The sequence below is a fragment of the Camellia sinensis genome, chromosome 14 (assembly GCF_055761805.1).
Source record: "Camellia sinensis isolate YWXY chromosome 14, ASM5576180v1, whole genome shotgun sequence".
NCBI lineage: Eukaryota > Viridiplantae > Streptophyta > Magnoliopsida > Ericales > Theaceae > Camellia > Camellia sinensis.
Window position 1 is genome coordinate 62,904,469 of NC_138974.1, and position 26,824 is coordinate 62,931,292.

General features: G+C 36.0%; 2 protein-coding genes across 4 annotated transcripts; one reads left to right on the top strand and one right to left on the bottom strand.

The window, feature by feature from the left end:
* The first annotated feature begins 14,211 nt into the window (after window positions 1-14,211).
* Window positions 14,212-18,146, top strand: LOC114297209 (peptidyl-prolyl cis-trans isomerase CYP20-1). 2 transcript variants are annotated; one of them, XM_082905642.1, is made up of 8 exons: window positions 14,216-14,750; window positions 15,111-15,189; window positions 16,477-16,548; window positions 16,661-16,708; window positions 16,862-16,885; window positions 17,110-17,292; window positions 17,460-17,535; window positions 17,808-18,146. In XM_082905642.1, exons 1-8 carry the CDS (start codon window positions 14,673-14,675, stop codon window positions 17,944-17,946), a joined length of 699 nt encoding a protein of 232 aa, XP_082761768.1. In that variant the 5' UTR covers window positions 14,216-14,672; the 3' UTR covers window positions 17,947-18,146. The 2 variants fall into 2 exon arrangements, with proteins under 2 accessions (XP_028097403.2, XP_082761768.1); XM_028241602.2 differs by lacking the exon at window positions 16,477-16,548 and having other exon boundaries at window positions 14,212-14,750.
* MIK (pfkB-like carbohydrate kinase family protein) lies at window positions 17,964-24,637 on the bottom strand. 2 transcript variants are annotated; one of them, XM_028241600.2, is made up of 2 exons: window positions 23,382-24,637; window positions 17,964-19,475 (listed from the first exon to the last, which is right to left on the bottom strand). In XM_028241600.2, the coding sequence occupies exons 1-2, from the start codon at window positions 24,237-24,239 to the stop codon at window positions 19,188-19,190; spliced, it is 1,146 nt and encodes a 381-aa protein (XP_028097401.2). In that variant the 5' UTR covers window positions 24,240-24,637; the 3' UTR covers window positions 17,964-19,187. The 2 variants fall into 2 exon arrangements, with proteins under 2 accessions (XP_028097401.2, XP_028097402.2); XM_028241601.2 differs by having other exon boundaries at window positions 18,763-20,150; window positions 23,382-24,390.
* Between the last annotated feature and the right edge of the window lie 2,187 nt (window positions 24,638-26,824).

Below are 26,824 nucleotides of genomic sequence, written 5' to 3' on the forward strand. Positions count from 1 at the left end.
AATGATAGTTAATTAAGGCTAATTACGTGGGATTAAATTAATCTAATTTAATTGTTCTGAAACGAATTTCAATTAAACCTACTATAAAATTTCAAAAATTCTAATTAACATAAAAACCAAGTCAATTTCTGAATCGGATGCCGATAAGGCCTTCAATTTGCAAATCAAAACAGAAACATGAACAGATTTTCCTACGTTAAACAGATATAAACACAAATAATGCAACACGTATGTAATTAATTCAGAATTTGATCTTAATAACTTATTAGACATATGAAATCATGGATTAACGTTAATCATGGGTCGGGGTTGTTACAATTACTACCTATGATGAGCATATCATCCACATAAAGACATACTATAACATAACCCTTGCTTGTGTTTTTAATATAAACACATTTGTCACATTCATTAATTTTGAAACCATTTGACATCATTGCTTTGTCAAATTTCTCATGTCATTACTTTGTTGCTTGTTTTAAACCATATAATAATTTAACCAATTTACACACTTTTTTTTTTCTTTTCCTAGAGCAGAAAATCCTTCTGGTTGTTCCATGTAAATTTCTTCATCTAACTCACCATTTAAGAAAGCGGTTTCACATCCATTTGATGAATTTCCAGATTGTACAATGGTACAATAACAATTAGCATTCTAATAGATGTTATTCTAGTAACCGGTGAGTATGTGTCAAAGTAATCAAGGCATTCTTTTTGTCTAAAATCTTTGACCACAAGTCTTGCCTTGTATTTGTCAATTGATCCATCCGCTTTCATTTTTCTTTTAAAAATCCACTTATATCCAAGAGGTTTACACCCTGGTGGTAAATCCACCAATTTCCAAGTGTGATTTTGTAAGATAGATTCAACTTCGCTGTTTACAGCCTCTTTCCATAAAGGAGCTTCAGGACTGGACATAGCCTCTTTAAAAGTTAAAGGCTCATTTTCTAACAAAAATGTTAGAAAATTTAGACCAAAAGATTTTGAGATTCTAGCACGTTTACTACGCCTACGTTCCTCTTCATCAATTTGATCTATCTCTTGCTCTTGTTCTTGACCTTGTTCTTGATTATGACTAATAATAGCATCATAAGATCTTTTATTATTACTAGTCTCTTGTCCAGTCTTATTTGGAAATACATGTTCGAAGAATGATGCATTCCAAGATTCAATAATAGTACTTACATGCATTTTGGAATGTCCTGATTTATGAATCAAAAACCGATATGCACTACTATTCTTGGCATAACCAATGAAAATACAATCAACGGTTTTAGAGCCTATCTTAGTCTTTTTAGGACTAGAAATAGTGTCAGGACCCAAACCCGCCCCTATGGGTTTAGCGTTGTAACTGGCCAGTAATCCTTGGATTACCAAAGACGTCTGGACAAAATAACATATAATTAGGGGCTGCGGAAGCAAATATACAAAATACAACGTCCATTGAGCCGTGCAGACATACATGGGACAAAAATAATTTTTATAAGCTTTTACAAACGTATATGTGACGTCACATAGATACAGTAATTATACGCCACTCCATGTACAGATCACCAAATAAAAACTGTTCACAACCCAAAAGTAAACAAAGTTTTACATGTTCATAAAACATTGCCACAAGGCTTGACTTGATCGGAATCCTCCTCAGGAGGTGCAAAAGGTGGCTGACAAAACAGGATTTTAGGCCATCAACCCTGGGCCTGGTCGCGTGCCCGATCGCCTACACACATAATATAAATGGTGAGCGGGAGCCCAGTGAATAATAACCAAGTAAAGGGTTTTAATGAATGTTGTCCAAAATCAGTAGTTAATAGAAATAGGTTCATGATCATGTTTAGAGATTAGAGTTCATAACAGAAACAGATTTAGTTTCATACTCAATATTGGAATTTGCAGTTAATCATACATGGTACATTCATTAGCCCTAACAAAAACAGTTGACCCATAAAGGGACGGCCATAAAGGCATACAGTTGATTCATGTGCATGAAGATGATACAGTTGGCTCATGAGACGTACAGTTGACCCATAAAGGGACGTATATAGAAGGATCCATAACAATTGGCTCATGAGACGTACAGTTGACCCATGATTGGGATGTAACAGAACAGATAACAAATGTCATATAAAGCTAAGAATGCCACGAATACATTTCAGAAATATTGGACAACCATTCATTTATGCAGAAAATAATAATATTACAGAAAATAGATCATCTTATATCATTCAGAAAATACTTATAATGGAACATAGCTTTACAAAGTTATTACTCACAATTAACAAATGGCTTCAAGGCAAACAGACAGAATGACAAGTCAGACGTCTTGCAGCGTGTGACCTACACAGTTACAAAGTGAACACGTGCTAAATTACACACCCAGGAACATTAACTTAATTCTTTCTTATCTTGGCGTGTTTCTACTTCTTATCCTCTTTATGGTGTCTTAATCTTGACCTAGGAATGCCTAAGATGGAATGAGGATGTAAAAATGTATTTGAAGACATTTAGTTAAAATGCTAAAAACAGGGGTCCTGCTCGAGCGCAATTTCTTTCGCTCGAGCAAACATGCAAAATGTGAGTGGTCGCTTGAGCATGACTTCCGTCGCTCGAGCGATCTACAAAAGTACTGGTTACTAAATTTCTCCACTCGATGCTCGTTCGTCACTCGCTCGAGCGTAAGACTCATGCCCTCGCTCGAGCGCAACTATTGTCGCTCAAGCGGTCTGCAAAACACGCAAACTTCTAGGAGCATGCATTTTACGCTCGAGCGGTCCTTTGGTCGCTCGAGCAAAGGTGCAAGACACAGAGTGGTTGCTCAAGTGCAAATTCTGTCGCTCAAGCAGATGGTGAAATTCTAGAATTTCCAGATTGCACTCTCAAGTTCAAAACTCAACTTTAAAGCTACAAAACTCATCCATTTGGGCCAAAAACCTAAGGAATCATCTATGAACTTGGAAAACGGTGAGAATTCTAAATCATTTCACAAAATTAAGTCCAAAAGCATTGTCATTTGGTTTAAATTCAACTTTGGAATTTTGAAAACATAACAATATATACCATGCGTGTATTGACTTGGATTCAAACCCTTCAAAACAAGATCAAATGAGATAAGAGGATGTAAAACATGATGAATTCCCACAACTAAGCTTAAGTTAGTACATTCATGAGAGAATTTCTTAGGAAGACATACTCCAAATGTAATGAAATGCACATGCATACATGAATCACGCCCAATTCCATTATTTGGGTTTGATTCTTGTATGTAATCTTACGATTCTATGGAATTCACATGTTACTAACTCAATGTCACAAGTCTAGAGCTAAATTCTTACCTAAAATGGGCAATTCCTTTGAATTTTAGCAAGCCTAGCTTGGTTCCTCTAATTTCTCCACAATTTTCTTGTAATTACTCATTTCTCTAGTTAATCTCAAGTCTCTCCCTTACTCTCCCTTTCTCACACGTTTGAAGACTCCAAAGATGAGGAAGTGAGTGTGTAAAATAAAGCCTAGAGGCCTCATATGCCTTATATAGGCTTGATTAAGGAGCTCTAATTAAACTTGGCTTAAGTTAATCAATTTGGCATTAATTAATTCTAATTAATTCGTTTCGAATCAAATTTTAATTAAACCCACCATAATATTGTAAAAATTCCAAATAACACATAACTTGAGTCAATTTCATGATCGGATGCCGATAAGGCCTTCAATTTGCAGAACAGAACGAAAACATGAACAGATCATTGTACATTAAACAGATATAAACTCAAATAAGGCAACAGATGATGCAAAAATTCACTTTAATCACTTATTAGGCATAATTAAGCATGGATTAGTGTTAATTATGGGTTAGGGTTGTTACAACTAGCCACTTTAGCCAAACACCCCCACACTTTTAAGTATTTTAAGGATGGTACTCTCCCATGCCACATTTCATAAGGTGTTTGATTCACTTTCTTTCGGGGTATGTTATTAAGTATATAATAAGCAGAAAGTATTGCTTCCTCCCACAAATTCTGAGGTAATTCAAAACTTATTAACATGGTAGTCATAATTTCTTTTAAAGTCCTATTTTTTCTTTCAGTAATTCCATTTTGCTGAGGTGAGTAAAGAGCGGTGGTTTGATGAATTATTTCATGTTTTTTACAAAATTCACCAAAAGGTGATTCATATTCACCACCTCTATCACTTCCTAATTTTTTAATTTTCTTACCAAGTTGATTTTCAACTTCATTCTTAAATTGAATGAAAGTTTCTAAAGTTTTATCCTTGGCTCGAATTAAATAAATATAATTATATCTGGTATAGTCATCTATAAAAGTGATAAAATACTTTTTCCCACCTCTAGTTTGAATTGATTTAAAATCACAAATGTCACTGTGAATTAATTCAAGTGGTTCTGTATTTTTTTCAATTGTATGAAAATGAGATTTGGATAATTTTGCCTCAACACAAATTTCACATTTATGATTTAAATCAATGTCAAATTTAGGTAAATATTCTATATTAATTAATCTACGCAAAGATCCATAATTAACATGTCCAAGCTTACTATGCCATAAATTTGAAGACTCAAGCAAGTAAGAAGAAGATATATTTTTTATTAATAATAGAGGGTACAACAGTCATTACATTTATTTTAAAAAGGCCATCAGACATGTAACATTTTTCTATATACATCTCGTTTTTGGTCAGTACAAACTTGTCACTTTCAAAAACTAGCCTAAACCCATTTTTACTCAACAATGATCTGGAAACAAGATTCTTGCGAATGTCCGGTACATGCAACACATTATTGAGAGTGAATTCCTTTTTAGATGTCATCTTCGGAATAATCTTTCCTTGTCCTTTAACTTTAGAAGTCGAGAAGTTGTCCATAAAAAGTTGTTCACCACTATCCACTATAGAATAAGGTGTGAATATCTTTTTGTCGACACAGATATGGCGAATAGCACCAGTGTCCACCCACCATTCTTTAGGATTTCAGACAAGGTTTGCCTCAGAAACAACTGCAGGAAGATTTATGTCATCTACACCATTGGAAATTTTTGTTCACTTCGGTCATATTGGCTTGAGCAGGCTTCTTGCTTGATCTTCCTTTGCCTTTGCGCTTGCTACGGCAATCTTTGGCCCGATGTCCCTCTTTGTCACAGATGTAACATTTGTCATTAAACTTGTACTTTTTAGTTTCTCCTCCTTTAAAGCCTTATGAGGAACTTTCTCTAGAAAACTTTCGTTTCTTGGCTTTTAGAGCATGTTCCACCATATTTGCCTTTGACTTCATTGGATGCTTACTAGCCCACTTTTCTGAATTGCGGTTGTCCTCCTCAATCCTCAAATGCGCAATTAATTCCTCCAAAGTCATTTCTTTGCGCTTGTATTTGAGGTAGTTCTTGAATTCCTTCCAATCTTGTGATAATTTATCAATTAAAGCAGCAACTTAGAAGAATTCATTGAGAGACATGCTTTCTCCATGAATGCCATGCAGAATGAGTTAGAGCTCTTGAATTTGGCTGATCACAGTCTTTGAATCAACCATCACAAAATTCAGGAATTTGACAACCACAATTTTCTTTGAGCCAACATCTTCTGTTTTGTACTTTTTCTCCAAAGACTTCCATAGTTCCTTTGTTGTCTTGATAGGGCTGTAGACGTTGTATAATGTGTTTTCAAGTTCGTTTAAGATGTAATTCCGACAAAGAAAATCAGTATATTTCTAGGCATCGACCGCAGCAATCACTTGCTGGTCAGTTTCATCCTCGTTCAGAGTAGGAGCATTCTCATGCAGAAAGCGCGCCAGGTTTAGAGTAGTAAGATAGAACAACATTTTCTGCTGTCATCTTTTAAGATCAGTTCCTAAGAACTTCTCTGACTTCTCACCGTGATTGATTGGCACAGTCACAACAGGAGGAGGAGTTGGCGTAATTGTAGCCACCATACTAATACTTGTTTGAGCATTAGTTTGACCAGTTTCAGTAGCCATGAATTCTAAATTATAATTAAAATTTTATACTACACAAAAAATTAAACTAAAATCACATAATTAAATTATGTAAAAACAAAAGAAACAAGAATTGTAAGATTTATTTTCAATTAATTTGAAAATAAAATAAAATAAAATTTTATTTAAACAAATTAATTCTATACAGAAAATTAAATTTCTGTAACACTTTAATAATTAAATACTGAAACAAAATTTTAATTAATGAACACTTAGAAATTATTTCTAAAAATCAAAATTAATTTCTGACAAACTTCACAAATAAATATTCTGAATTGTTAATGACACCAGTATATTACTACTAGTTGTCAAAGAAAATAAACAATATATTACTACTATTTGTCAAACAGTATATTACTACTATTTGTTTTTCCAACAAGAATATTTCTTTGTAAAACCACATAAAATAATTTCTGCAAGAAGAAGAAAAGAAGAAAATGAAACACACGAAAATTTTTGTATAAACAGAATAATTCGAATTTGTCTTAAGATTATTGGAACAATCTTCTGTGTAAAATAAATAACTTGAAACTAAATCAAACAAATAAAATAAATTACTTACTGAATTTATTTACCAAAATAAAAAATACAAAATAGATCAAGTCGAGTGTGTGACACTCTGTCCTTAAGACCAATTCACCTCGCTTCGGTGCTTACGGATAAAAGACGTCTATCTTCCAATATATAATGATCTTTACATAAATTGTAGTAGTACTCCAAACAATTTGTACGGTGAACCAAACCTGCGTTCTATACTCTCTAATTTCTTTTCCTAAAAACTAGTATGAAGAAAATTTATGCAAAGGAGCAAAACCGGAAGGAACCAAGAGAATTTCAGAGTTTCTCAGATGTAGAAATCTACTGGAAAGGCCTGGTATTTACAGCAGATTGGTGACCAAACAATCTGTCTGAACAGGTGCACTTTCAAATCGAACATATTCAATTTCAAACTGAATAGGTACAAACAATTTTTAGATCTGTTGGAAACTGCTGGGCAATTTTGAATTTGTCTGGGCAGTTTTATAACTGTTTGGACAGTTTGAATCGTTGGAGAGTGGAAGGAATTTCGGACAGGAGGAGGCACAAAGTTGGACAAAAAATTTGAATTAATTTCATTCAAAAAAAATAAATTTTCCCGCAAGAATTTGAAAAAATTCAAATTAATTTTTTTTAAAAAATTAATGTTAGAATCGACCCGACCCACAACCCACACCCACGGCTGGCGGCGGTGCGCGTGTGGTGGTTTGATCCAAGGTTCACTTTGTCCATAACTCTTCCCTTCTACAAACTTGGGGTGTCCTTAGGGGCCCAACCCAAGTGTTGCCACTTTACTAGAAAACTCACATTTAATTCTTTAATTGTTCATTTCACGAACTCGAAAACGACATCAACTTCCCATTCACTCATAAATGGTTTTGACGAACTGTCTTCATCGTGTGACTTACCATGTGGTAAGGAACACGTCACCTTTTTGAACCCACCCCAAAAGACATGTGGGTCCCATCCAAATTTGAGCTCAAAATGACCCAAAATAAGCCTATAAAACCATTATTTCCAACAAATTTTTTATATAATGTATACACATCTTCATGTAATTGGCTGTGACTATTTATTATATTTAAATACACTATGCTCAATTATGCGATATAATTTGCGTTACATTTTTTTTTCTTCCCTGAAGTTCTTATTGTAATGAGTATTTATAATAAAGTAGTAAAGGTACAACCACAATTCTAACCCTGAGCAATCGAGATTTATCAAGTGTTGGATTGGTTCGATTTTTAATAGTCTATTTTGAGACAATGGTTAAAATTTTATTCTTTTAATTTTTTTATGTGAGGGGGTAATGTGATTAAAAATGAATTAAAAGTTAGCTTTTAACCCTTTTTTGTAGGGGTCATTATTGATAAGTCCAATTTAGAAGTGTTTTTACCTAAGAAGTCTATGAAGGAATTTTTTAACCCATTTAGTCCTATGTATGTATAGTTTTATTCCATAAAGTCAATTTTCTTGATTTACACTATTTTCTTGGACACTTATGCCCTTATATTTAATTTTGATACCCATATAAATAATTTTTCAACGATTAGCAATTTAATGATGTGAACATTTATATTTTAAAATTCACATTTATAGGAATGTAAATTGGCCCGTGGGCGGCTCGAAACCCGCCCACGAGCCAGGGCGGGCCCGGCCCGTTGACAATGTGAATATTCACATTGACATGTTAAAATTCACATTAATAGGAGTGTAAAATTGGCTCCCGTCCCGTGGCGACGCGAAACTCGCCCGCGGCCCATGGGCGGCCCGGGGCGGGCCCGGTTCGGCCCGTTGACAATGTGAATATTCACATTGACATGTTAACATTCAAATTGATAAGAGTATAAAATTGGGCCGCGGCCCATGGGCGGCCAAAAGCTCGCCCGCAGCTCGGGGCGGGCCCGGCCCGGCCCTTTGACAATGTGAATATTCACATTGACATGTTAACATTCACATTGATAGGAGTGTAAAATTAACCCGCGCCTCGTAACTGCCCGAAACCCGCCCACGGCCCGTGGGCGGGCCCGGCCCGGCCTATTAACAATGTGAATGTTCACATTGACATGTTAACATTCACATTGACAAGAGTATAAAATTAGACAGCAGCCTAGGGCGGGCCCGACTCGGCCCGGCCCGGCCCGTTGACAATGCGAATATTCACATTGACATGTTAACATTCACATTAATAGGAGTGTAAAATTGGCCCCCGTTCCGTGGCGGCGCGAAACCCGCCCGCCGCCCATGGACGGCCCGGGGCGGGCCCGGTCCAACCCGTTGACAATGTGAATATTCACATTGACATGTTAACATTCACATTGATAAGGGTATAAAATTGGCCCGTGGCCCATGGACTGCCAAAAGACCGCCCGTTGCCCGGGGCGGGCCCGGCCCGGCCCGGTCCGTTGACAATGTGAATATTCACGTTGACATGTTAACATTCACATTGATAAGAGTGTAAAATTGGCCCGCAGCCTGTGGCGGCCCGAAACCCGACCGCAGCCCGAGGCGAGCTTGGCCCGACCCGTGACAATGTGAATATTCACATTGACATGTTAACATGCACATTGATAGGAGTGTAAAATTAGCCCGCGCCCCGTGGCTGCCCGAAACCCGTTCACGGCCCGTGGGCGGCCCGAGACTGGCCCGGCCCGGCCTGTTGACAATGTGAATATTCATATTGACATGTTAACATTCACATTGATAAGAGTGTACAATTGGCCCGTGACCCGTGGGCAGCCCGTAGCCCGACCTCGGGCCAGGGCGGGCCCGGCCCGTTGGTAATGTGAATATTCACATTGACATATTAACATTTACATTGATAGGAGTGTAAAATTGGCCCGCAGCCCGTGGGCGGCCCGAAGCCCGATCGCAGCCCGAGGCGGGCTTGGCCCGACCCGTGACAATATGAATATTCATATTGACACGTTAACATTAACATTGATAGGAGTGTAAAACTTGTCTGCTGCCCGAAACTCACCCGCGGCCCGGGGTAGGCCCGGACCCAAACCCGGGCCACCCCGGGCCGCCCACGGGCTTCGGGCCGCCCATGGGACGCGAGTCAATTTTACACTCTTATCAATGTGAATGTTAACATGTCAATGTGAATATTCACATTGTCAACAGGCCGGGCCGGGCCCGCCTCGGGCTGCCCACGGGCGGTGGGCGTCTTTCGGGCAGCCACGGGACACGGGCTAATGTTACACTCTTATCAATGTGAATGTTAACATGTCAATGTGAATATTCACGTTATCAACGGGCCGGGCTCGCTTCGGCCCGGGGCCGGGCTTCGGGCTGCCCACGGGTCACGGGCTAATTTTACACTCTTATCAATGTTAATGTTAATATGTCAATGTGAATATTCACATTGTCAACGAGCTGGGCCGGGCCCGCCCTGGTCAGCGGGCGGGCTTCGGGCCGTCCACGGGTCACGGGCCACGGGCCAATTTTATACTCCTATCAATGTGAATGTTAATATGTCAATGTGAATATTCACATTGTCAACGGGCCGGACCGGGCTAGCCCCGGGCCGCCCATGGGACGCGAGTCAATTTTACACTCTTATCAATGTGAATGTTAATATGTCAATGTGAATATTCACATTGTCAACAGGCCGGGTCGGGCCCACCCCGGGCCGCTCACGAGCCGTGGGCTAGTTTCGAACAGCCACGGGGAGCGGGCTAATTTTATACTCTTATCAATGTGAATGTTAACATGTCAATGTGAATATTTACATTATCAACGGGTCGGGCCGGGCCCGCCCAGGGCAGCCCACAAGCCGCAGGCGGGTTTCGGGCCGGCCACAGGCCGCGGGCTAATTTTACACTCCTATCAATGTGAATGTTAACATGTCAATGTGAATATTCACATTGTCAATGGGCCAGGCCGGGTCCACCCCGACCCCGGCCTGGGCCCAGGCTTCGGGCTGCCCACGGGTCATAAGCCAATTTTACACTCCTGTCAATGTTAATGTTAATGTTAATATGTCAATGTGAATATTCATATTGTGAACGGGCCGGCCCGGGCTCGCCCCGGGCGACGGGCTGGTTTCGGGCCGCCCACGGGCCGCAAGCCAATTTTACACTCCCATCAATGTGAATGTTAACTTGTCAATGTGAATATTCATATTATCAACGGGCCGGGTCGGGCCTATTTTTTTGGCTTGTGGGCCGTCCCGGCCCGACTCAAATTTTTCCCGGCACCCACGAGGATCGACATGAGCCGGGCCCCTACACATTGACGATATAAACATTTATATTGACGGTGTGAACATTCACATTAAGGGTATTTTGGTAATTATGTCACCCATAGGACTTATTGAAACATAAAAAAATAATGTGAATTAAATGTAACATAAGTAGATGAAAAGGGTATTTTGATCTTCTTATCTCAAATTGGACCTAATGGAATAGTCAAAAAGAATATGGGTTGGATGGAATAAAACTCCTAGAAAATGGATTTATCAAAAAAGCTCCCTTTTTTGTATGTTCCCAAATGACTCCTAAATGTTGATTTAATTTTTAAGAGTTGTTTTGAGTATAACTTATAAGATAATTTTCTTGTTTATTACAAAAACACGTATAAAAAAGTAGAGAAATGATATGACTCAAATAAGTCAACAAGCCAATAAACTGACTTTTTTAGATGCTGCCAAAACAAACCTTGTAAATTTTGAAATTGACAAAGATCTAAGTGATTTTAAATTTAACTTTAATTCAAATTAATCCAGTTCAAATCCCGGTTAACTTCATGGGCATCATATTAGGTTTGGATTTGGGTTACCATATTAATGCCCACCAATCAATCTGCTTAGTTTTAATTTTCAGAGTTTACTTTTCAAAAAAATTTATTTTTTTATTTTCTATATATATATATATTTTTTTCTTTTCATTGATCTTTTTTAATATTTTAAGCAATTTTTTAAATATTTAGACACACCTAATATAAATACATTTAAAAAGTATAATTTTTGTGAAAAAAAATCTTTAAAAAATTCACTAAATTCTAAAAATATAAAAAAATATGAAAATTTGGTATATTTTTCATATTTTTGTATATTTATTAATTTTTAAAATATTTTTCACAATTTTTTTACTTTTAGATACATCTAAGTAAGGTGCATCTAAAAGAAGTAAAAAAATTACTTTAAATTTTAAAAATATTCACTAAAAATAAAAAAATACGAAAAACAAAAAGTTCTATTTTTAAAAAATTAAATTCAGAAAATTAAAACCAATCACACTGAATAATATTGGGTTTGGGTTACCATATTAAGGAACCTGGGGGTGCTGCTGTGCTCCTGTGAAGGATTTTTTCGAGTCTTTTTTGATTATTTGAACTATTCATATTGTAGGGTTCGTTAAATAGATCATTCATGCAAAAAATCAATTGATTGGAAATCTATAATTTTATAACAAGAGTACATTTGTTTTTTAAAAAAATAAATGGTTAACATTATCTCGATAATTGTTTTAAAACAATTTGAATTTGATCATAGGGTTACGAATTTTTTATTAACTTGATTTTTTGTATGGATGATATACTCGACAAATCCTACAGTATGACGGTTTGGATCATCGAAGAAGACTCTAAAAAAGCCCCCACCGGCTCACAGTAGATCGCTGCTGGCAGCTCCAGGTCCCATATTGAGACCCACCATTAGTTTCATTTGTATAATATAGGGTTTGGGTCACCATAATAAGATCAAACCATTAGTGGTGCATGGTGGGCTTGTTCTGAGGTAGTGAATGGTGGAGGCTATGGTATGGAGGGTCTGCTATGATAGATTTGTATGATGGTTTTTGTGAGATAAGTAAGGGTCAGTGGAGAGAGATAATTGAGAAATAAGGATTTTGAGATAAATTTGTGGTTTTTGTAGGATAAACGAGGGTACTGGTGAGAGATAATTGCAAGGTTGTTAAAATCGGGATCCTACGTTGGATCGTTGGAGGTGTTTATAGGATCGGATCGTAGAATCGGATCGAGAATCGTAAGATCCTACCGAAAAAGACAAAGTACATAATAATTTAATTTAAATAAATATTTCTTATAAAGTATACACAAAATGAACCTATATTCTATTAAAAAGAAGTGAATATATTGTGAAAAATATAATACTTCATGTAAAATGTACATATAATATTATGCAATAGAAAACCCGATGGTAAAAGTTCTGTATTTTATCAAAAAAGAAGGTGAAGAAGAAGAAGAATTCTATAACAAAATACTTTACAATGTACAATAATGCATAAAAAGTGAAGAAAAAATATTTAACAAAATTGGAAATGAAAATAGATTAAGAATTCAAAAGAGTAGCTTAGTCGAATGATAAAGTTTGTCATTAGCATCCCTGGTGGAGCGGATTCGAGTCACAAAAATAATTTCTCCAGAAATTAGGATAAAGTTGCAATCATCTTACCCTTTTTAGACTTCGCTAAAGCGAAGTTTGTTTTTCCGACTATTTAATTTTCTTAAATTACCGCAATATTTGAATGTTTGTTTCCTAGTTTGTTTTTCTTAGTTTATTTGATTCAATACTACTTAATTTTTATTATTTATTTTGACGACATAAATTGGTATTTAGACAACAAATATAAAATTTACAACAAAATATGTCATACAATACAAAACAAGGCTTATAAATTGGATCGGATAGGATCGGATTCGGATTGGGATTCCACGATCCTATAAGATCCCACTACTAGGATCGAAAGATCCTACCTATAAAGAGTTTTTTACATGATCCGGATCAATTGTACTCAAATGGATCGTAAGATCGTAGGATCGTAAGATCCGGATCGGGATTCTGATAACCATGGATAATTGTGAGTCAATAGGGATTCTAAGATAAGTTTACATTGTTGAAAACATTAAATGTTGATTTTATTTACCGAACAAAAATTAAAAATATTAATTTTTTTCTATTTACACTCATCATAATACTAAACATGCTCAAATGTTTACAAATATTTCAAATACTATGTCTAGTCCACTATTAAACTTCATTTTCAATTGCTACTGTCGCTTTATCCAATTATCAACCACAGTCCCTTTTCTATTGATGACTCTTCTCATCTGCTATAACCTACAATCCCATCTCCCTTTTCTCTTCTAGCAACCATCTTTATTACTACTACTACTACTGTTGCTACTACTATATACTTTTGGCTCTTTTTACAGTTGCAACCTTCTTTTTTCTGCTACGACTCTCTTTTAAGTTTCTTCTCTGCTACAATCAATTCATTTCCTATATACTTTTCCTTCAAATCCCATTTCCCTGCCATGATCTTCTTCCATAACTTTCCAAACTGCTATGACCTTATTTTTATATCCATTTTCTTTCTTGTAGCCTCATTTTTCATTTCTCACCAATGCAATTGACGAGATAGCAAAAAAAAATCATATTTATGAGAGGAGAGTGGCATGCTACAATATAGAGACTAAGGGTAGCGACGACAATAGTGACAGTGATGATGATATGTGGAGATAATAATAAATAAATAAGCGAGTTAAGAAATTAAAGTGCAGTTGTTTAAGAATTTTGAGACTTTTTTTTTTTTTTTTTGATAATTTTAGATGAAGGGGAGATTGTAATAAATAAATATATAAATAAATAAAAAAAAAGAGTGCAATGAGACAAAAGAGTGTTGAAATAGAATGACCTACCATTAAAAGATAAATTTTTTCAGGGGTTTAGTGTAAATGTTTGAAAGTGTGGGAGAAATATGTATTAAGGTCAAGTTTGGCAACCCAAAATAAGTACACACTTTTTATCGTTTTATCTTTTTTCCATCACATTATCTCTCTACTTTTCTACATATCTTTTCGTAAAAAGATAAAAAATACACTTATTTAGGTCATCCCAAACAACTCAAAACAAAAAAATTCATGTAGGTCAGTGTAATCCTATGAGCCCACGCCCCAACAACCAATAGCATGGAACAAAAATACGTCACGGGATGAGGTGTCAAACTTCTATTTGGCTACCCCTTAGATCACAGTCATTCGCTGTACAACATACGAAGTTCTCTTTTCCTTCATCTTCTGTTGGTACTACCACTTTGATCTCTTCAATTCCTCTTCTTCGTATCAAAGGCTGCGAGGCGAAACCAAAAGGGTGTGTCGAAAACCAGAGACAATGGCCAGAAGAACTCGATCGTTCTCACTCGCACTGGTGTGGACGCTAGTCCTCTTCGCAACCCTAGCCCTCACTCAGGTACTCTCTCTCTATCTATCTATAACAAAGATGATTGATTGACTCTCATCTTCAGATTTGATCCAGCATAGAATCCTCACAAATCACATCCGATCTGAGATTTTTTGTGTTTAATTGATGATAGATCTACATATCTTATTGCAATTGATCAATTGATTATCAATTGTATACTTTGAACCGATTGTGTTAATTTGTAGAAATATTAGAGTAAACAAGGCTTTGTTTCATGTAGTTTACGGATTGATTTGGTATGGTTAGACAAAGATTGGATTTTTTTCCTGTTTTTTCTGTTTTGTGTGTGTGTGTGTGTGTGTGTGTGTGTGTGTAGTGGATGATGTGATGATGTGATTTGCTTTTCAGGCGAAGAAATCGAAGGAGGATTTAAAGGAAGTGACTCACAAAGTTTACTTTGATGTTGAGATTGCCGGAAAACCTGCTGGTATGTTCTTGCAACATGGATTTGTACTCTGCTGGTTATCATGTTTCCAATTATATTATGTTTTGGTTTGCTAAATTTGTGGAATTATATGTATACTAGAAGAGTGTGCACACTACTTTGTGTAGGAGATTGTGGGTGGGACTTGAGAGAGAGTCTTGGTGGTTAACAGTTTTGGTTAAGGCAAATATTTGGGGAAAATATGATGTGGATTGTAATACCTAGTGAGTTGTGTGCTTTATATGTAATAGATAGAGTAGATATGACATAAGTCATAATGCAGTCTTGGTTTGTTGAAGTCTCTGGTTTGATTTGGAGGAGTTGGTGTTACTTTGCCTGTGTTTGGCAAGTGGGTTTGCAGGCTTTTTTGTCTATTTTAGCCACAAAAAACAAAATAGGCTATTTTAGCCATAACAAACAAAACATCACATCCAACCCATAATCATTACATTCTTCTCTCACAAAAAAACTCAAAAAAGCCAAAAAGCCCTTCCCAAACCAAGCTTTTAAGCCTAGGCTAAAATAGCCAAAAAAGCCAAAAAGCCAAAAAGCCAACCCACTTCCCAAACGGAGGCTTTATGGGCATGTTTGGTTGCTAGATAAAAGAGGGGGGTTGGATTAGTTGTCTGGGAGATCCATTTATCTCACATTTGGTTTCTGGTTTGATTTGGAGGAGTTGGTGGTACTTTATGGGCATGTTTGGTTGCTAGATAAAAGAGGGGGGGGGGGGGGGGTTGGATTAGTTGTCTGGGAGATCCATTTATCTCATATTTGGTTTCATAATTTGACAACTGATAGCGTATCAGGATAGAACACTCTATCCCATTGGAGTGGAATAAATCACTTTCGTGGCATACAATAATGTTAGCCTATCCCGTCCCTCCCTAACATGTGATTGAACAATATACATTATATCATTCACAATCCTCCCTTATCCTGTGAGGCCTATTATACCGCCACTTATTCCAAGGATAGTCCTATCCTCTCTTTATCCTATCTGGCAACCAAACATGCCCTGCATATATTGATTGTTGTATTTTTCAAGGCAAAGTGGCAGACTGAGCTACATGTGTCTCGTTTTGACTGCATGATGAATTATTATTTCATAAAAATTGCTGTTAGCACATCAATTTTGGTGATGTGAAAGTAAGGTGATGTTTCCAACAACGTAGCTCACTAGTATACCAATAGAGATGTTCATAACATGTTTTTGATCTAAACAAAATGATATTTGTAAATGTATGAATATATGTATAATACATGTGCTGGGCTTCCATGTTTTTTGTTTAGCATTTCCTCTAGTTTCTTTGGGCATGGAGAGATGCTGTTGGCTCTATATATTGCTTAGGCTTCCCTCCCTAAGTACAAACCGCATACACCTTTTATTTATATTTTTTTTCAAAGTAAATTTTATGTCCACAGAAATATACCCTAGATTTTGAGATTTTCTAATCATCACCATTCTTTTTTTCAGGTCGTATTGTCATGGGTCTCTTTGGGAAGGCAGTTCCTAAAACAGCAGGTTTGATAGTGTATATAGCGTGAGAGTCTAGAGACAATGGATTATATATGATTTGTGTGCTTGTATTTTTTATTCTTTCTTCTGGTAATGGATTATTGTATACTACTTTTTAACAATGTGGGAATTAACTGAAATACTTTTGAACTTTTGCAGAGAATTTCCGAGCACTGTGCACAGGTACAGTAGTGAAGTCAGTTTGGTTGCCATTACGCATCTTGTACTTCATTTCAGAACTCTTATTCCTTTCATGATCAAATCAAGTATCAACCCGTCTAAATTTTTTCTAATCTAAGAACAGGATATTTATTTATTCCCATTTTTTTCAGGATCAATATATTGAATGTACTAGACATACAGAATTAGTTAAATCATTCATGTATGTAATATGTTCGTTATTTCAGGGGAGAAAGGTGTTGGAAAGAGTGGGAAACCTCTTCACTACAAGGGGAGCAAATTCCATAGAATTATTCCCAGCTTTATGCTCCAGGGCGGTGATTTTACACTTGGTGATGGACGAGGTGGAGAATCAATTTATGGAGAGAAGTTTGCTGATGAGAATTTCAAGCTGAAGCACACTGGCCCAGGTATGATTACAGTATTATTTTTGGACCCTAGACTTATTTACTAGTTCCAAACTTTCAACAAAGATCCATCGTTACAAACTGCAAGTATGACATAATCAACATAATTCAAGAAATCTATTTCTGTATTGCCTGCTGAACAGATTTTGCTTTTTGCTTCTTGCGTGTAGGGTTTCTTTCAATGGCAAATGCTGGCCCAGACACAAATGGCTCACAGTTCTTCATTACAACTGTCACAACTAGCTGGTAACTACTAATGCACCTATGGTAGAAGAGAGAAAATTTTATTTAATAAATCATAGAAAAATTCATCTACGTACTTCTACTGGCTTTTGAGAATAGACTTGGATCAAATTATCATAAGTGATCATGTCCTCTTCCAAACACATCTTTTAACCTATTTGAGCATGCTCATCTCTAGTGGTTTCCTAGACATTGGAGTATCACAATTGTGGCTTTAAATTTATAATTTACTTAGATTTACTTTATTTTTATTTTATTTTTGAATTTATATACAGGTTGGATGGCCGACATGTGGTGTTTGGAAAGGTGCTATCGGGCATGGATGTGGTTTACAAGATTGAAGCTGAAGGCAATCAGAGTGGCACTCCCAAGAGCAATGTTCAAATTGCTGACAGCGGCGAACTTCCTTTGTAATGTTCTTGTTTGATTTACTCGATCAATGGCAGCTGTTTTGCTTTCCTTCGTTCCAACAACGATCTCATTAAGCTAGCGTGGTTTGTGTAATCAATAAACCCCATAGATTGAGGTGGTATTTTTCTGCATCAACCTTGATCATTAGGATATTCCTCTATTTCAGACTTTTTCAAGTAATTAAATCTTATTTAGTGCTGGTACCACTGACTTGGAATTGCATATCAGCTTCTTTTATTTGGGGGTTAGGCTACCCCTTGTTGAATTAGCTCATCACCTAAAAAAGGAAAAGAAATGAAAACAAGTGTCAAATATCAAATTCCAATTCAAAGAGAGATGTAGCTGGTGAGATTAAGCAAGACAGTGTGCAATGTGATTTGGTTTGGAGTTTCAACTCTCACCGGACTTGGGACCTTTCTGACAGGTCTGGATAGATGAAAGCTAACCTGATGTCGATTGTGTTGTTTATCAATCACTCGCACATTTATAATCAAACTGCATATCACATCATTTTGGGAACCAATCTTTAAAAGTGAAAATAGGCAGATTGATTCCAAAGATGCTACTTCCATCCCTTCATTATGTTTCTGCTTATTCTAAGCCGTTCAAAGGGCAAAATGCAGAAAATAAGAACACAGACAATACTTTTGTCACACGTGCTTTGCTACACTTGAAAGAGAATGAATGATAATAAAAAAAACAGCATCTGTATAGGCTAGGCAACATTGCTTTACTTGCTTAGAAGCCAAACAACATATAACTAAACTATATCCTTTTTAAGTTAAAATGAATGATACAAAAACCAGGACGTAAGTGGAGTTGCTGAAAACAAAAATCAAGTTTGTATTAGAAAGTGAACTATGCATCAAGGGTCAGCGACCATAATCACCATGATTTTACACCACCATTTCATGCTTGCACCCTTGGAATTATGGCAAGTTGTAGCCACCTATGGCCTCTACCCGAACTTCAGATCCTTGACATCCACACCATTCAGAAAGCAATTGGTCAAGTCTATTGTTCAAAATGTTACACAGCCGGGAAAATATATTTGTGAGCACACAAGGTACCTGGCCTATACAAGATGGAGGTGGAGGGTTTGATTTGCCTATTGAATGCTTCACAAATTAGATCACATAACCAACACAAAGCTTCATGCTAGGAAATCTTTATTTGTTCAACCAAAAACCTATGCATAATCGAAAAATGAACAGGGGTCTGGAAAATTGGGAGGATTTCCCGTGTCAAGGTGTTCTATTAACCGACTGAATTGGTTCTTCAAACACAGAATTAAGTAATAATTTCTGCTGACTGGTGTACTGCTGGTGGATATCCTGCTCTACCGCTACAGGAGAACTCCGCAATTCCTGTTGGCATTCCCAGTTACTACAGGAGGATGTTAATTTGGTTGCAGCAAGTGATGCATGGAATTGATCATGACCTAATGGCTTCACAAACTTCATTCTACCATCTCGTTCCTCAATGCAGCCACTGCACTGCAACTTTCGCCTCCGCACCTCATCCTGGACTCTCTGAAAGGAAAAAAAAGGTCATGAGAAAAATTATCCAGTATGAAGGAATTTAAATATTGCAGTTATGAAAAAAGGGATAGATAAAACTCAAAAAAAATTGTGGGAACAATCAAATAATCAGCATGTTAGATTCGTAAAACAGCTTAATTTCTTTCTGCCCCCTTCCCCTTCCTTCTATTCCTCCTTTTCCCTTCAAATGATCTAAAAATATATTCTCTTCTGGGTCAGGCCTTGGTTCTCATGATCTCCTACGGTTGGCAGTTGCATTCTAAAGGATAAATTTTCAGCCCATCATACCCATGAACAAAACCACCTTAGCAAAAATTACATGTTTGGCACCCATCACTGTCTTCCTGCCCAAAAGCCTTACCCAGCTAAGTTTTTGTTACAACTTTTGGAACTTTTTGTTATATGTGATAAACAGTGAGATCAATTTTACTGTGAAAATATAGGCAAACCAGGGGCTCAAAGAACAATGTGGATCTAGGGTCCCAATCAACAAATGGCCGTCTTAAAAGAGTGACTTTGTTTTTGTTTTGTTTTTTTTGAATGAAGGAAACAAGCCCAAGGGCTACAAAGCCTCTAAGGAGGCATCACAAGAAAGAATAGAAAACAGAGCAGCAGGAGGAGAGGAAGCTCAGTCTGCAGGCATGGAACCTCTAAGATGAGAACACCCTGTATAGACATACATAACGATCATAAGCAAGAACACAAGTATGCACAAGTACAATAACAATAGAATGCTATGACAATTTACAACCAGGCAGGATAATAGAAAAATTACAGTGCAAAATCTTACCAAGTCATAATAGAATTCATTGAGAGGTTCTCCGAGTCAGAAAAAGAAATCATTCCAATTGGTTAACTCAATCTATGTTTCCATAGGAAGCAACACTCATTTTACTCCTATAAGTTGTTCAACTATTAATTCTCCATTAATCTTCTCTTGTCAAAATTTATATGAAAATATTTGCAATAGCAAGTCCCAAAAATCCCCACCAAGTTGGAGCCAAAGTGTAAGGAAGAAAAAGGTGGTCTATAAAAAAAAGAAGGCCAATAGAACCTAGGTTTTAGAGTTATTAGCCTCCAAACAATACAAATGACATAAAAATGGAAAAAGCAATTGGCACATACCAAGGTTCTGAAAAGCGGTTGCGGTCGCCGTAACGGTGGCGGTGGCGCGGTTGCGGTTGCGGGGTGTAAAGGCCGTAGCGTAACGGTTGCGGTAACCGGAACCGTGAATTTTTTTATTTTTTGCACAATTTGAAAAAAACTTACCGATATACATATTTTTTTTCCATGATTATATTTATTGGGTTAAAAATAAATATTAATCAATTTTTGTAAATTTTTAAGTATGATCCAATATATTTCATATTTTTAAATCACTATAAATTGAGTTTTTTACATTTTATTTTGATAATTAATGACTTTATATTATACAAAAAATCAATCACTAACTATTATATATAAGATAAACAATGACAAAAGTAAGAGAATAAATAAGAGCCTAAATATATATATATATATACATATTTTAACCAATCCAAATAGATAATGACCACACTTATTATTATTTTCAAACAATATATATATAGACACACACAAACAAAATGGTTGAGTGATAGCAGCTGAATAGAATAGCATAGGTCTTACAGCTTCAACAAGTCAATAACATGTTCTTTATCTTCCCTTCTCTCTCTTTCTCTCTCTCTATCTCTTGCTCCTCCATTTTCTCTCTTCTCTCTATCCCTCGTCTCCCATTTTTAGCTTTTTTTTTTGTGTTTTTTCGAAAGAAACAGTTTGGAACCGTTACGCAACGGTGTGTAACAAGCCGTTACGGCTGTTACGGCACCGTTACGACCGCTATGGCAGCCGCTACGGCCGACACACTTGTGAATCTCGATCACACTGCAAAAGCGGCCGTAACGGGTGGCGGTAACCGCCAAAACCGTTACGTAACGGCGTTACGTAACGGTTGCGGCCGTTTTTTAAAACCTTGGCACATACAAATTTAAAAAATCTTACCGATTTTTCATCCAAAAATTTTAAGTTACTAGTGAAAAATCTAGAAATCCTCTAGATGTTGATTTATGATTATGTATCAATTTTAAGCAGAATATAACAATCCCAATCAAACAATCAAGACAAAGAGACACAACGATTTAACGTGGAAAAAACCACAATTGGACACCTCCAACTGTGATCAAAAAACCACGGGCAACAGCCACAAGAACAATCCACTAAGAAGATTTAAAGGAATTACACAGGTATACTCTCAATTACCTAGCGAATCCACAACGCCTAATTGAACCAACCTCTATGTGCCTCTTCCAACCCCATCTTCACCTCGGAATTGTCTTTACGATGAGCCACCAAGGAATCCACCAAAGCTTCAGGCTCGAATTCTTCAGAATCCACCGAAGAACAACTCTCTCTTTTGTAAAAAAAAAAACACAACCTTTGATGTACTCTCTTTAAACCATGAATTGAATACTCAATCAAACATCAAAGAAAACTCACAAAGTATCCCCAGATATAAACCCTAGAAACCAAAAAGAAGATCTGGAGAAGTAATCCTAAAATCTGACCCAACACGCGAATTTATAGAATCTGTCCCGCGATCTCCGCTCGAGCGCCCAACAGCCCGCTCGAGCGTCTTCAGTAAAATTTGCGCGTGATATAACAGAGGTCCGCTCGAGCGTCAGAAAGCCCGCTCGAGCGCGAAATCACACATCTCAGTATTTTTGCAGGCGACCAAAACTACTGGAACCAGGGATTCTCCGCTCGAGCGCGGGTATGTCCGCTCGAGCGGACAGGCAACTTGGAATGCATTTTTGCATTTAGCTTCGGGGGCGCTGCCCCTCGACCCCGCCGTGGCGCTGCCCCGGACCCGCCAAGGGGCGCTGCCCCCTGGACCCCCGCGAGCTGACCGGGCAGCTCGATCCCCGTCATAATCAGCGAAGTGGCAATCTTGAACGCTTTATCATCACAAACTTCTCTGAAAAGCACAATTCGGATTGGACTTGCATCTAAACACTCATAGCCTCACTGAAATAAAAAGTGCGAAGAAAATTACAACTCAAAGGAGTTTTGTCAAACGGGATTGCCAAGAAATAAAACCTAACAACTAGGAATTCAAATGTTCTGCAATTTTGCTTCACAACAAACATAAAATAAACACCAACTACTTGAGCATCCTGATTCTATCAGGTAACCTTTTTCTTTTTCTTTTTTTTTTTAAACCAGGTAGCTTCCCTCATTTTCAGATAGAATTTCAAAGAATTAACAGAACATAGCTAAAGATTTTACCTTTACATAAGAATAAAAATCAACAGGAAAATTCAATGGTAATAGGTTCCTGCTAACTATTTACCTAGGTCATCAAGACTCTGTTTGCAAATATAAAGGTCAAGTTGATCAACTAACAAAAGTTGGAATTCAATCCTGCGAGTTAGGCAAGGAAATTCAAAACCCCAGCCCAATTTCTCATTTGCAAACCTTTGACATATAGCACCAACAAAATCCATGACATGGAATGCACCTCTCGTTGCGGTTCTCAACTTCAAATGCATATCAATTTATCCCTACTCAAAAACTTCATCTAATAGATTATAGAAAAACTGCACCACGCACAAAGTTGCAAATTTCAATTGCAATAACAAATTTTCTATGAAAAACTTCTCCAACATATTGTCTGAAAGTACATGCAATCAGTGCAATACCCTCTTCCTCTCTCAAGCACTCCCATTTCAAGAACCTCAAAATTAACTAGGGCTGTATAGATGCCTAAATTTCAATTTTCCAATTAATTGGACTGCAATAACAAAAGAATTGAACAGACACAAAATAAAATAAATTAAATTAAATGGAAATGTCAAAAAAGACTATAGTGGCAGAACAAACCTGCAACAATCTTGAGTCAAAATTGGGAAATCCAACATGCCCTACAGTGAGAGAACCAAAAAAATTACCCAACAGTGCAGCGTCCGGCACCGGCAACCCTTGAACAAGCCCGGCAACAAAACCCCCTAAAAAACTATCACCAGCGCCGGTGGGATCGACCTGAACCGTCGGAAATGGCGCAATGTGGGATTCCCCATCCTTCCAATACACAGTACAACCGTCCTTCCCATTTGTCACAACAACACAGCACAATTTCCTAGCCTCCTCAACATCAATGAAAGGGGCTTCCTCAGCCGAAGCTTTGAGAAACCCAATTCGAGGCAATAGGTGAGAAAACCCACTTTCCATCAACCCAACCAGCCTCACTGTTCCATCTTCAGAATCAAAAACTCGAATGATCGCCTGAATGTCAACGAACACCACGCGGCATAATCCTAGCATTCGGTCTAGGGTTTCGGGGAGTATCTCTCCGGCGACCCCGACCGCCATACCGAAATCGAATCTGGAGTCGGGAAGATCCGATGGGAGAATCGGATCGCAGGATCGGACCCGACTGAGGACCCGATCCTGGCGTCTCGATTCGGTGGGTTCGGAAGAGAAATGGGCGTGGAAGACAGTGGTGAGCGAGGAGGAGGAGACGATGGGGTGGTGATTGACATCGTAGGCGAAGTCGGGACCGACCTTGGAGGCGTAGGCGGAGGGAATAGAGAGGCCGTCGAGGACGGCGGAGATAAAGGCCGCGGCGCCGCCGAGGCTATCGGCGATTACGACGTCGTCTTTGATGAGAACATCGTGGCAGTAATTCCCGACGATTAGGCCACGACAAAGGTGTTCTTGTTCTTGATTTTCTCTGACCATGGGTGAGATTATCGGAGCTAGAGGATCTCAATTTGTTGTTGTTGGTGTTGGTGGTGGCGGTGGATTTTGAATTGTGTCATTTGTCGTGATCCTCAAAAGAAGTCAGAGGTTGGGTTCGTTAAGCGCCGTGTACACAATAGGGCAATATAATATGCAAGCAATTAGGTCAAATATTATTTATAGACATTTATTTGGGTGAACAATAAAATGTGGTATTGTGAGTTGTTTAGTTCTTATTTTATTTTTATTTTTTTTTTTGAATTTAAAGATCTCATTAAAATGTAAAGTCATTTATATGTTTGGATTTAATTTTTTAAGAAAAAAATTGAATTTCTTTAAATATAAAATTACATATTTGGACAATTTGTACTATAGAAGTTTTGGATTTCCCTCGAACACTAAAAAACTTTTTAGTGTACTTTTTACAAGCGTAACAACGCAATATTCAAAAAAAACTCTTTTATGTACTTTTCCCAAACGTAACGCTGTAATGTAACCAAAAAAAAAAAAATTTCCTTAATATGCTTTTTCCAAACGTAACACTTCAATCAATGTAATCCCAAACGTAACATTTCAATGTACCATACTCTAATGTAACACACAAAAACACTAAAAAAAATTTCTTAGTGTAATTTTTCCAAGCGTAACACTCACAATTTGAAATTATACATTTGTCCAAAATTTACTAAGAAATATTTCTACTCCTTTTGGAATCGTTTGAACAATCTAACATTCTTTTTTTTTTTTTTTGGTAGTGTTACATTAAAGTGTTACATTTAGGAAAAGTACACAAAAATTATTTTTTTTTGGTTACATTGAAGCGTTACATTTGGGAAAAGTACACCAATTTTTATTTTTATTTTTGTATATTACATTAAAGTGTGATACTAAGGAATTTTTTTTTAGTATTTATTGAAGTGTTACGTTGAGAAAAAGTACACTAATGAGTTTTTTTGTATATTATATTAGAATGTTATACTAAAGAGTTTTTGTGGATTGAGTCTTTTTAGAGTATTATATTCAAGTGTTACATTTGAAAAAAAAAAGTACACTAAATTTTTTTTTTTTTTTTTGTGTGTTATATTAGAATATTACACTAAGAAATTTTTATATGTGTTACATTAGAGTGTTATACTAAAGAGTTTATTTGGAGCGTTATATTAGAGTGTTACGTTTGAAAAAAATACACTAAAAAATTCTTTTGTGTGTTACATTAGAGTGTTACAATAAGAAATTTTTGTGTGTGTTACATTAAAGTGTTACACTAAGGAGTTTTTTTGGGGGCGTTATATTGGAGTGTTACGTTTGAAAAAAGTACAATAAGAAGCTTTTTTTGTGTTACATTAGGATATTACATAAAGATTTTTTTTGAGTGTTACATTGGAGTGTTACGTTTGAGTGTTACATTGGAGTATTACAATTTGAAATTACACATTTTGCCAAAACTTACCAAGTAGTTTTTGTACTCCTTTTGAAATGTTTGAAAAATCTCACATCTTTTTAGAATGTTTGAAGAATTCCATATTTTAAGTTATTTTTTATATTCCTTTTGCAATGTTTTCCAAATAAAAAAGATTTTTATATAAAAATTCATCCAAAATTTAGTGTATCTTACCTTTTTAACACAAAAGAAAAAAAGAAGAAGAGAAGAAACATAATAGAAATAAGGGTATAACTGTAAATCTAATTTTTAAATAATATATTAAATCTACATTTTTAAAATCAATAGGACTAATTGGTTTATAAGAAAATCCTTAGGACTAAATAGATCACCATTCCTCAAGATGGGATTTATAGATAAATATTCATATATATAATAAGTACAGATTTTTTTTTTCATATTTAAAAAAATTACATTTACTTTTTATCAAATTAAAATAATATATTTGTTCTTAATTTATATATATATATATAATAATAATAATAATATAGATATTTTATTCATGTCATTTAAAAAAAAATTAACAATCGTCTTCTTTGGTTTAACTCACATAAAAAATTAAATATTTTTTAACTATTTTTTGCATTTTTTAAAATAATTTACTGAATTTTTTTAATATTTTTTGTATTTTTTAAATACACATAATCTAGATATACTTAAAAAGTATAATATTTTATATTTTTTTAAATTCACCAAATACAAAAAAAAATACAAAAATTCAATACATTATTTTATTTTGTTACATTTAATTATTTTTTTTTATAAAAAAATTTGTATAAATTTTATACTTTTTAAATATATCTAAATTAAATTGATCTACTCTAGATATAATAATAGAAATAAAAATGAAAAATTATATCTATATATGAAAATTGATACAAACAATATCATAAAAATATTATGATAGTGATATTGTTGTAAATATAAATCATATTTATGAGTATTTTGTTTAAAGTGAAAAATAACTATTAAGTTACATCATTGTGTTTAAAAATTTTATATAAAATTTATATTTTATATTATCATCAATAAGAATATGACAAAAAGTTATATCATGTAATGATAATAGAAAAAAAAATAATAAGAAAAATGATAAAATGATCATTTAAAAAAATTTAAGATATGACGCCAGTAATTCAAGACA

Bases quoted from the DNA above. Each gene is read 5' to 3' on its own strand.
- LOC114297209 (XM_082905642.1), top strand. From the start codon at position 14,673: ATGGCCAGAAGAACTCGATCGTTCTCACTCGCACTGGTGTGGACGCTA. The intron at 15,190-16,476 runs GTATGTTCTTGC...TTTTTTGTTTAG, and splicing joins GATTGCCGGAAAACCTGCTG to CATTTCCTCTAGTTTCTTTG. The intron at 16,886-17,109 runs GTACAGTAGTGA...TCGTTATTTCAG, and splicing joins TTTCCGAGCACTGTGCACAG to GGGAGAAAGGTGTTGGAAAG.
- MIK (XM_028241600.2), bottom strand. From the start codon at position 24,239: ATGGTCAGAGAAAATCAAGAACAAGAACACCTTTGTCGTGGCCTAATC. The intron at 19,476-23,381 runs GTTTGTTCTGCC...TTTTCCTTTCAG, and splicing joins TTGACTCAAGATTGTTGCAG to AGAGTCCAGGATGAGGTGCG.